Genomic DNA, 12060 nt, shown 5'->3' on the forward strand with positions numbered 1-12060 from the left:
ATTGATAATAATATTATTAATAATAATAATAATTATATCAATACTAATTATATTAATAATAATATTCATAATAATAAAAATGACATTAATGATAATATTAACAATAATAATATTTATATTAATAATAATAATGATATTAATAATAATAATAATATTCATAATAATAAAAATGACATTAATAATAATATCAACAATAATACTATTTATATCAATAATAATATTGATAATAATATTATTAATAATAATAATAATTATATCAATACTAATTATATTAATAATAATATTCATAATAATAAAAATGACATTAATGATAATATTAACAATAATAATATTTATATTAATAATAATAATGATATTAATAATAATAATAATATTCATAATAATAAAAATGACATTAATAATAATATCAACAATAATACTATTTATATCAATAATAATATTGATAATAATATTATTAATAATAATAATAATTATATTAATAATAATATTCATAATAATAAAAATGACATTAATGATAATATTGACAATAATAATATTTATATTAATAATAATAATGATATTGATAATAATATGAATAATAATTATATCAATACTAATGATATTAATAATAATATGAATAATAATTATTATATTAATAATAAAAAGAAGTGGCACCAAGGAAAGGAAGGGAGAAGGAGGGAGGGAGAGACATACCTTTCTTCTCCTTCTTCTCCTCCTCCACTGGTTCTCCGGCCCCCAGCAGTGTAAAGATGATGCCAGTCTGAGAGTTGACCCCCACAGCTGTTACCAGCATCCTGCCGGAACCCTCCATCACATGGGTACCTGTAGACACACACACACACACACACACACACACACACACACACACACACACACACACACACACACACACACACACACACACACACACACACACACACACACACACACAGGGAGATTATGAAACAGAGGGAATTATTATATCCTACATCAATGTATGATTGGCTGTCAAAGAGAAAAGAAAACTGTATACCACACCAACACACACTCATAGACACACATTTACACAAGGATAACCAGCTATGGACATGAAGAGAGTAATTACATGATAGAGTTGACAGAAAGAGAGAGAGACAGAGAGACAGAGTTACAGGAGAGAGAGAGAGAGGTAAGGTAGAGTTACAGAGCTCACTCTCTCTCTCTCTTTCTGAAAGAGAGAGAGAGAGTTACAGAGAGAGAGAGAGAGAGAGAAAGAGAGTTACAGAGAGAGAGAGAGACAGAGACACAGAGAGAGAGTTCCAGCGAGTGAGAGAGAGAGAGAGAAAGAGAGAGTTACAGAGAGAGAGAGACAGTTACAGAGAGAGACAGAGACACAGAGAGAGAGTTACAGCGAGTGAGAGAGAGAGAGAGAGAGAGAGAGAGCGTTACAGAGAGAGAGAGAAAGAGAGAGAAAGACAGTTACAGAGAGACAGAGTCACAGAGAGAGAGTTACAGTGAGAGAGAGAGTGAGAGACAGAGACCGAAACACAGAGAGAGAGAGTTACAGCGAGAGAGAGAGAGATTATCCATTTCCAGTATATACACATCATTCCTCAATCTATTTCTCACTATGAAAGTCATTACAGAGAACAATGCATATCAAGACACTGCATGCTTCTAATGTTTTTCTCTATTGAAATTCAAATGAGAATGAACATCCCAGTTCTACCATTGAGGAGATGTCATCCTGTTGTGACTGGAATAATAGATTAGATACATAATACAATGGCTCTCCACACGCTGCCTGGTAGCATGGTATACTATACAGGCCTGGTGTCTATTTTACCATACTGCCTGGTAGCATGTATACTATACAGGCCTGGTGTCTATTTTACCATACTGCCTGGTAGCATGGTAAACTATACAGGCCTGATGTCTTTATTACCATTCTGTGTGGTAGCATGGTATACTATACAGGCCTGGTGTCTATTTTACCATACTGCCTGGTAGCATGTATAGTATACAGGCCTGGTGTCTATATTACCATACTGCCTGGTAGCATGGTATACTATACAGGCCTGGTGTCTATTTTACCATACTGCCTGGTAGCATGTATACTATACAGGTCTGGTGTCTATTTTACCGTACTGCCTGGTAGCATGGTATACTATACAGGCCTGGTGTCTATTTTACAATACTGCCTGGTAGCATGGTAAACTATACAGGCCTGGTGTCTATATTACCATACTGCCTGGTAGCATGGTAAACTATACAGGCCTGGTGTCTATATTACCATACTGCCTGGTAGCATGGTAAACTATACAGGCCTGGTGTCTATTTTACAATACTGCCTGGTAGCATGGTATACTATACAGGCCTGGTGTTTATTTTACTATACAGGCCTGGTGTCTATTTTACTATACAGGCATGGTGTCTATTTTCCTATACAGGCCTGGTGTCTATTTTACCATACTGCCTGGTAGCATGTATACTATACAGGTCTGGTGTCTATTTTACCATACTGCCTGGTAGCATGGTATACTATACAGGCCTGGTGTCTATATTTACCAATGTCCTGTCACTATTCATCAGTTTATGGACAACCCAGAACAGCACAGCACGTATGGTACTATACGTGCCTGGGTGCAGTGCTTGCTTGTGGTATGAGTGCACGTGTGTGTGTGTGTGCGTGTTTATGTGTGTGTTAGTTTGTGTGTGTCACTGACCAGACAGCAGCATGGGGTCCTTATCAGTGTCTTTCTTGACGTGATCAGACTCTCCTGTTAGTGAACTCTCATCTATCTTCAGATCGTTCCCTTGTATCAACACTCCATCCGCTGGAAGCAGGTCACCTGAAACACAACAACTCTTTAACAACCAAAAAGCTGTTTAAGATGGTTTTTGTTGTCACGTACACAAACATCTTGTTTTATAGAGTAAGGCAGACATTTTTTTTTTCTTCCACTTTTCACCAAATGTTACATTTTGAAGTTGCTCCAACCTCAAATTTTGAGGTATTTGAGGACGGATCGTTAAAATGTCGCATTTACCAAAATTGTTTGCCTATTACTGGGATTGAACACGTGAGCCGGAGTTTGCTGATTAAGCCCATCTGATCGTCCGCAACACCCTAGCAAAACCCAACCCTATTGGATGTTAATAACACTCACTACGCCCCTAGTGGCTACGTCTTGTACTCAGGCACACAGCTCCTTAATTTTTATTTATTTTATTTATTTCACCTTTATTTAACCAGGTTAGGCTAGTTGAAAACAAGTTCTCATTTACAACTGCGACCTGGCCAAGATAAAGCAAAGCAGTTCGACACATACAACAACAACAGAGTTACACATGGAATAAACAAAACATACAGTCAATAATACAGTAGAAAATAAGTCTATATACAATGTGAGCAAATGAGGTGAGATAAGGGAGGTAAAGGCAATAAAAAGGCCATGGTGGCAAAGTAAATACAATATAGCAAGTAAAACACTGGAATGGTAGATTTGTAGTGGAAGAAAGTGCAAAGTAGAAATAGAAATAATGGGGTGCAAAGGAGCAAAATAAATAAATAAATACAGTAGGGGAAGAGGTAGTTGTTTGGGCTAAATTATAGATGGGCTATGTACAGGTGCAGTGATCTGTGAGCTGCTCTGACAGCTGGTGCTTAAAGCTAGTGAGGGAGATAAGTGTTTCCAGCTTCATGAGTTATAGGCGGAGAGAAACAACTCTATGGTTAAGGGATTCATTCCGACTGGGTTAAAGGTTAAGGTTTGGGATGAGAAAACAACTACGGTTAATTTCAGGCATTAAATTCAGATTGGTTAAATTAAGGATTAAGGTTTGGGATAGGGTTAATTATCTTCAGGCGTTCATTTCGATTGGTTAAGGATTAAGGTTTGGGATATGGTTCATTAACTGGCTCAGAACAGGGCAGCACGGCTGGCCCTTGGATGTACACAGAGAGCTAACTTTAATGATATGCATGTCAATCTCTCCTGGCTCAAAGTGGAGGAGAGATTGACTTCATCACTACTTGTTTTTTGTAAGAGGTGTTGACAAGATGAATGCACTGTGCTGTCTGTTTAAACTATTACATAGCACACAGCTCAGACAACCCAAGTCCAGAACAGTCTAGGGACGGTGCACATGACACTAAGGAACTCTATTCCACATCAAGAAAAACAGATAAAAATACACCTTATGGAACAGCGGGGACTGTGAAGAGACACACACACACACACACACACACACACACACACACACACACAGACACACACACACACACACACACACACACACACACACACAGACACACACAGACACACACACACACACACACACACACACACACACACACAGACACACACACACACAGACACACACACACACACACACAGACACACACAGACACACACACACACACAGACACACACACACACACACACATAGAAAACACGTTGTATGGTGGTATTATACATGTTGTATTGTAGTGGTGGTATTATACATGTTGTATTGTAGTGGTGGTATTATACATGTTGTATTGTAGTAGTGGTGGTATTATACATGTTGTATTGTAGTGGTGGTGGTATTATACATGTTGTATTGTAGTGGTGGTATTATACATGTTGTATTGTGGTGGTGGTATTATACATGTTGTATTGTAGTGGTGGTGGTATTATACATGTTGTATTGTGGTGGTGGTATTATACATGTTGTATTGTAGTGGTGGTATTATACATGTTGTATTGTAGTGGTGGTATTATACATGTTGTATTGTAGTGGTGGTATTATACATGTTGTATTGTAGTGGTGGTATTATACATGTTGTATTGTAGTGGTGGTATTATACATGTTGTATTGTAGTGGTGGTATTATACATGTTGTATTGTAGTGGTGGTATTATACATGTTGTATTGTAGTGGTGGTATTATACATGTTGTATTGTAGTGGTGGTGGTATTATACATGTTGTATTGTAGTGGTGGTATTATACATGTTGTATTGTGGTGGTGGTGGTATTATACATGTTGTATTGTAGTGGTGGTATTATACATGTTGTATTGTAGTGGTGGTATTATACATGTTGTATTGTAGTGGTGGTATTATACATGTTGTATTGTAGTGGTGGTATTATACATGTTGTATTGTAGTGGTGGTGGTATTATACATGTTGTATTGTAGTGGTGGTATTATACATGTTGTATTGTAGTGGTGGTATTATACATGTTGTATTGTGGTGGTGGTATTATACATGTTGTATTGTAGTGGTGGTATTATACATGTTGTATTGTAGTGGTGGTATTATACATGTTGTATTGTAGTGGTGGTATTAAACATGGTGTATTGTAGTGGTGGTGGTATTATACATGTTGTATTGTAGTGGTAGTATTATACATGTTGTATTGTAGTGGTGGTATTATACATGTTGTATTGTAGTGGTGGTGGTATTATACATGTTGTATTGTAGTGGTGGTATTATACATGTTGTATTGTAGTGGTGGTATTATACATGTTGTATTGTAGTGGTGGTGGTATTATACATGTTGTATTGTAGTGGTGGTATTATACATGTTGTATTGTAGTGGTGGTATTATACATGTTGTATTGTAGTGGTGGTATTATACATGTTGTATTGTAGTAGTGGTATTATACATGTTGTATTGTACTGGTGGTATTATACATGTTGTATTGTAGTGGTGGTGGTATACATGTTGTATTGTAGTGGTGGTATTATACATGTTGTATTGTAGTGGTGGTGGTATTATACATGTTGTATTGTAGTGGTGGTGGTATTATACATGTTGTATTGTAGTGGTGGTATTATACATGTTGTATTGTAGTGGTGGTGGTATTATACATGTTGTATTGTAGTGGTGGTATTATACATGTTGTATTGTAGTGGTGGTATTATACATGTTGTATTGTAGTGGTGGTATTATACATGTTGTATTGTAGTGGTGGTATTATACATGTTGTATTGTAGTGGTGGTATTATACATGTTGTATTGTAGTGGTGGTGGTATTATACATGTTGTATTGTACTGGTGGTATTATACATGTTGTATTGTAGTGGTGGTATTATACATGTTGTATTGTAGTGGTGGTATTATACATGTTGTATTGTAGTGGTGGTGGTATTATACATGTTGTATTGTAGTGGTGGTATTATACATGTTGTATTGTGGTGGTGGTATTATACATGTTGTATTGTAGTGGTGGTATTATACATGTTGTATTGTAGTGGTGGTAGTATACATGTTGTATTGTAGTAGTGGTGGTATTATACATGTTGTATTGTAGTGGTGGTATTATACATGTTGTATTGTAGTGGTGGTGGTATTATACATGTTGTATTGTACTGGTGGTATTATACATGTTGTATTGTAGTGGTGGTATTATACATGTTGTATTGTAGTGGTGGTATTATACATGTTGTATTGTAGTGGTGGTGGTATTATACATGTTGTATTGTAGTGGTGGTATTATACATGTTGTATTGTGGTGGTGGTATTATACATGTTGTATTGTAGTGGTGGTATTATACATGTTGTATTGTAGTGGTGGTAGTATACATGTTGTATTGTAGTAGTGGTGGTATTATACATGTTGTATTGTAGTGGTGGTATTATACATGTTGTATTGTAGTGGTGGTGGTATTATACATGTTGTATTGTAGTGGTGGTATTATACATGTTGTATTGTAGTGGTGGTGGTATACATGTTGTATTGTAGTGGTGGTATTATACATGTTGTATTGTGGTGGTGGTATTATACATGTTGTATTGTAGTGGTGGTATTATACATGTTGTATTGTAGTGGTGGTATTATACATGTTGTATTGTAGTGGTGGTATTAAACATGTTGTATTGTAGTGGTGGTATTAAACATGTTGTATTGTAGTGGTGGTATTATACATGTTGTATTGTAGTGGTAGTATTATACATGTTGTATTGTAGTGGTGGTATTATACATGTTGTATTGTAGTGGTGGTATTATACATGTTGTATTGTAGTGGTGGTATTATACATGTTGTATTGTAGTGGTGGTATTATACATGTTGTATTGTAGTGGTGGTATTATACATGTTGTATTGTAGTGGTGGTATTATACATGTTGTATTGTAGTGGTGGTATTATACATGTTGTATTGTAGTGGTGGTATTATACATGTTGTATTGTAGTGGTGGTATTATACATGTTGTATTGTAGTGGTGGTATTATACATGTTGTATTGTAGTGGTAGTATTATACATGTTGTATTGTAGTGGTGGTATTATACATGTTGTATTGTAGTGGTGGTATTATACATGTTGTATTGTAGTGGTGGTAGTATACATGTTGTATTGTAGTGGTGGTGGTATTATACATGTTGTATTGTGGTGGTGGTGGTATTATACATGTTGTATTGTAGTGGTAGTATTATACATGTTGTATTGTAGTGGTGGTATTATACATGTTGTATTGTAGTGGTGGTATTATACATGTTGTATTGTAGTAGTGGTGGTATTATACATGTTGTATTGTAGTGGTGGTATTATACATGTTGTATTGTAGTGGTGGTATTATACATGTTGTATTGTAGTGGTGGTATTATACATGTTGTATTGTAGTGGTGGTGGTATTATACATGTTGTATTGTAGTGGTGGTATTATACATGTTGTATTGTAGTGGTGGTATTATACATGTTGTATTGTAGTGGTGGTATTATACATGTTGTATTGTAGTGGTGGTATTATACATGTTGTATTGTAGTGGTGGTAGTATACATGTTGTATTGTAGTGGTGGTAGTATACATGTTGTATTGTAGTGGTGGTGGTATTATACATGTTGTATTGTAGTGGTGGTGGTATTATACATGTTGTATTGTAGTGGTGGTATTATACATGTTGTATTGTAGTAGTGGTGGTATTATACATGTTGTATTGTAGTGGTGGTATTATACATGTTGTATTGTAGTAGTGGTGGTATTATACATGTTGTATTGTAGTGGTGGTATTATACATGTTGTATTGTAGTGGTGGTGGTATTATACATGTTGTATTGTAGTGGTGGTATTATACATGTTGTATTGTAGTGGTGGTATTATACATGTTGTATTGTAGTGGTGGTGGTATTATACATGTTGTATTGTAGTGGTGGTGGTATTATACATGTTGTATTGTAGTGGTGGTATTATACATGTTGTATTGTAGTAGTGGTGGTATTATACATGTTGTATTGTAGTGGTGGTAGTATACATGTTGTATTGTAGTGGTGGTGGTATTATACATGTTGTATTGTAGTGGTGGTATTATACATGTTGTATTGTAGTGGTGGTATTATACATGTTGTATTGTAGTGGTAGTATTATACATGTTGTATTGTAGTGGTGGTGGTATTATACATGTTGTATTGTAGTGGTGGTATTATACATGTTGTATTGTAGTGGTGGTATTATACATGTTGTATTGTAGTAGTGGTGGTATTATACATGTTGTATTGTAGTGGTGGTATTATACATGTTGTATTGTAGTAGTGGTGGTATTATACATGTTGTATTGTAGTGGTGGTATTATACATGTTGTATTGTAGTGGTGGTATTATACATGTTGTATTGTAGTGGTGGTATTATACATGTTGTATTGTAGTGGTGGTAGTATACATGTTGTATTGTAGTGGTGGTATTATACATGTTGTATTGTAGTGGTGGTATTATACATGTTGTATTGTAGTGGTGGTATTATACATGTTGTATTGTAGTGGTAGTATTATACATGTTGTATTGTAGTGGTGGTATTATACATGTTGTATTGTGGTGGTGGTATTATACATGTTGTATTGTAGTGGTGGTGGTATTATACATGTTGTATTGTAGTGGTGGTATTATACATGTTGTATTGTAGTAGTGGTGGTATTATACATGTTGTATTGTAGTGGTGGTATTATACATGTTGTATTGTAGTGGTGGTATTATACATGTTGTATTGTAGTGGTGGTATTATACATGTTGTATTGTAGTGGTGGTATTATACATGTTGTATTGTAGTGGTGGTATTATACATGTTGTATTGTAGTGGTGGTATTATACATGTTGTATTGTAGTGGTGGTATTATACATGTTGTATTGTAGTGGTGGTAGTATACATGTTGTATTGTAGTGGTGGTAGTATACATGTTGTATTGTAGTGGTGGTGGTATTATACATGTTGTATTGTAGTGGTGGTGGTATTATACATGTTGTATTGTAGTGGTGGTGGTATTATACATGTTGTATTGTAGTGGTGGTATTATACATGTTGTATTGTAGTGGTGGTATTATACATGTTGTATTGTAGTGGTGGTATTATACATGTTGTATTGTAGTAGTGGTGGTATTATACATGTTGTATTGTAGTGGTGGTATTATACATGTTGTATTGTAGTAGTGGTGGTATTATACATGTTGTATTGTAGTGGTGGTATTATACATGTTGTATTGTAGTGGTGGTATTATACATGTTGTATTGTAGTGGTGGTGGTATTATACATGTTGTATTGTAGTGGTGGTGGTATTATACATGTTGTATTGTAGTGGTGGTATTATACATGTTGTATTGTAGTAGTGGTGGTATTATACATGTTGTATTGTAGTGGTGGTATTATACATGTTGTATTGTAGTGGTGGTGGTATTATACATGTTGTATTGTAGTGGTGGTATTATACATGTTGTATTGTAGTGGTGGTGGTATTATACATGTTGTATTGTAGTGGTGGTATTATACATGTTGTATTGTAGTGGTGGTGGTATTATACATGTTGTATTGTAGTGGTGGTATTATACATGTTGTATTGTAGTGGTGGTGGTATTATACATGTTGTATTGTAGTGGTGGTATTATACATGTTGTATTGTAGTGGTGGTGGTATTATACATGTTGTATTGTAGTGGTGGTATTATACATGTTGTATTGTAGTGGTGGTGGTATTATACATGTTGTATTGTAGTGGTGGTATTATACATGTTGTATTGTAGTAGTGGTGGTATTATACATGTTGTATTGTAGTGGTGGTATTATACATGTTGTATTGTAGTGGTGGTGGTATTATACATGTTGTATTGTAGTGGTGGTATTATACATGTTGTATTGTAGTGGTGGTATTATACATGTTGTATTGTAGTAGTGGTGGTATTATACATGTTGTATTGTAGTGGTGGTATTATACATGTTGTATTGTAGTGGTGGTATTATACATGTTGTATTGTAGTGGTGGTATTATACATGTTGTATTGTAGTGGTAGTATTATACATGTTGTATTGTAGTGGTGGTATTATACATGTTGTATTGTAGTGGTGGTATTATACATGTTGTATTGTAGTGGTGGTATTATACATGTTGTATTGTAGTGGTGGTGGTATTATACATGTTGTATTGTAGTGGTGGTATTATACATGTTGGTAGTGGTGGTATTATACATGTTGTATTGTAGTGGTGGTATTATACATGTTGTATTGTAGTGAGTGGTGGTATTATACATGTTGTATTGTAGTGGTGGTATTATACATGTTGTATTGTAGTGGTGGTATTATACATGTTGTATTGTAGTGGTGGTATTATACATGTTGTATTGTAGTGGTGGTATTATACATGTTGTATTGTAGTGGTGGTATTATACATGTTGTATTGTAGTGGTGGTATTATACATGTTGTATTGTAGTGGTGGTATTATACATGTTGTATTGTAGTGGTGGTATTATACATGTTGTATTGTAGTGGTGGTGGTATTATACATGTTGTATTGTGGTGGTGGTATTATACATGTTGTATTGTAGTGGTGGTATTATACATGTTGTATTGTAGTGGTGGTATTATACATGTTGTATTGTAGTGGTGGTATTATACATGTTGTATTGTAGATATGTAGTGGTGGTATTATACATGTTGTATTGTAGATATATAGTGGTGGTATTATACATGTTGTATTGTAGTGGTAGAGTAGCCGCTGCCTTGGTAGGAACTAATGGGATCCATAATAAACACCAGGAAGAGTAGCTGCTGCCTTGGCAGGAACTAACGGGGATCCATAATAAACCCCAGTAAGAGTAGCTGCTGCCTTGGCAGGAACTAATGGGGATCCATAATAAACCCCAGGAAGAGTAGCTGCTGCCTTGGCAGGAAGTAATGGGGATTATTAATAAACTCCAGGAAGAGTAGCTGCTGCCTTGGCAGGAACTAATGGGGATCCATAATAAACCCCAGGAAGAGTAGCTGCTGCCTTGACAGGAACTAACGGGGATCCATAATAAACCCCAGGAAGAGTAGCTGCCTCCTTGGCAGGAACTAATGGGGATTCATAATAAACCCCAGGAAGAGCAGCTGCTGCCTTGGCAGGAACTAATGGGGATCCATAATAAACCCCAGGAAGAGTAGCTGCTGCCTTGGCAGGAACTAATGGGGATCCATAATAAACCCCAGGAAGAGTAGCTGCTCCCTTAGCAGGAACTAATGGGGATCCTTAATAAACCCCAGGAAGAGTAGCTGCTCCCTTAGCAGGAACTAATGGGGATCCTTAATAAAATACAAATACAAAACTTCAAGCATTAATTCTGATTGTTTAAATTAAGGATTGTGGTTTGGGATGAGGATAAAACAGGAAGTTTAGCCATTAAGAGCCGCCTTGCTAACTCATTGTGGTTTGGGATGAGGATAAAACAGGAAGTTTAGCCATTAAGAGTCGCCTTGCTAACTCATTGTGGTTTGGGATGAGGATAAAACAGGAAGTTTAGCCATTAAGACTCATTGTGGACAGATGGCGCAGTGGTATGAAGGCGTCTGCATGCTTCCAGCAGAAACAGTTTGGAAGAGTTTTTATATATTATGACTACATTTTGTGTGGTTTTTGTTCGTTTTGGACTTCGGTGAGTTTTTTTCCTCGGCTGTTTGGACACATAACATTTTTTTTTGACGAGGGAATCCTGGGCTCCCGAGTGGCGCAGCGGTCTAAGGCACTACATCTCAGTGCAAGAGGCATCACTACAGTCGCTGGTTTGATTCCAGGCTGAATCACATCCGGCCGTGATTTGGTGTCCCATAAGGCAGCGCACAATTGGCCCAGCATTGATGGCCACAATTGGCCCAGCA

The 12060-nt window shown here is 36.0% G+C and overlaps 1 protein-coding gene across 10 annotated transcripts in view; it reads right to left on the reverse strand.

Annotated features, from left to right (window-relative positions):
- LOC106566233 (plasma membrane calcium-transporting ATPase 2) overlaps positions 1-12060 on the reverse strand; it is a 294986-nt gene that overhangs the window by 88854 nt on the left and 194072 nt on the right. For all 10 annotated transcript variants that reach the window (XM_045691977.2, XM_014134115.3, XM_045691982.2 and 7 more), the window contains exons 5-6: positions 2685-2810; positions 694-822 (exon numbers count right to left, since the gene is read on the reverse strand). In XM_045691977.2, the coding sequence (XP_045547933.1) occupies positions 694-822; positions 2685-2810 (255 nt within the window). The remainder of the gene's footprint in view (positions 1-693; positions 823-2684; positions 2811-12060) is intronic.

This window comes from Salmo salar, chromosome 12, assembly GCF_965601325.2.
Source record: "Salmo salar chromosome 12, fSalSal1, whole genome shotgun sequence".
NCBI classification, from domain to species: Eukaryota; Metazoa; Chordata; class Actinopteri; order Salmoniformes; family Salmonidae; genus Salmo; species Salmo salar.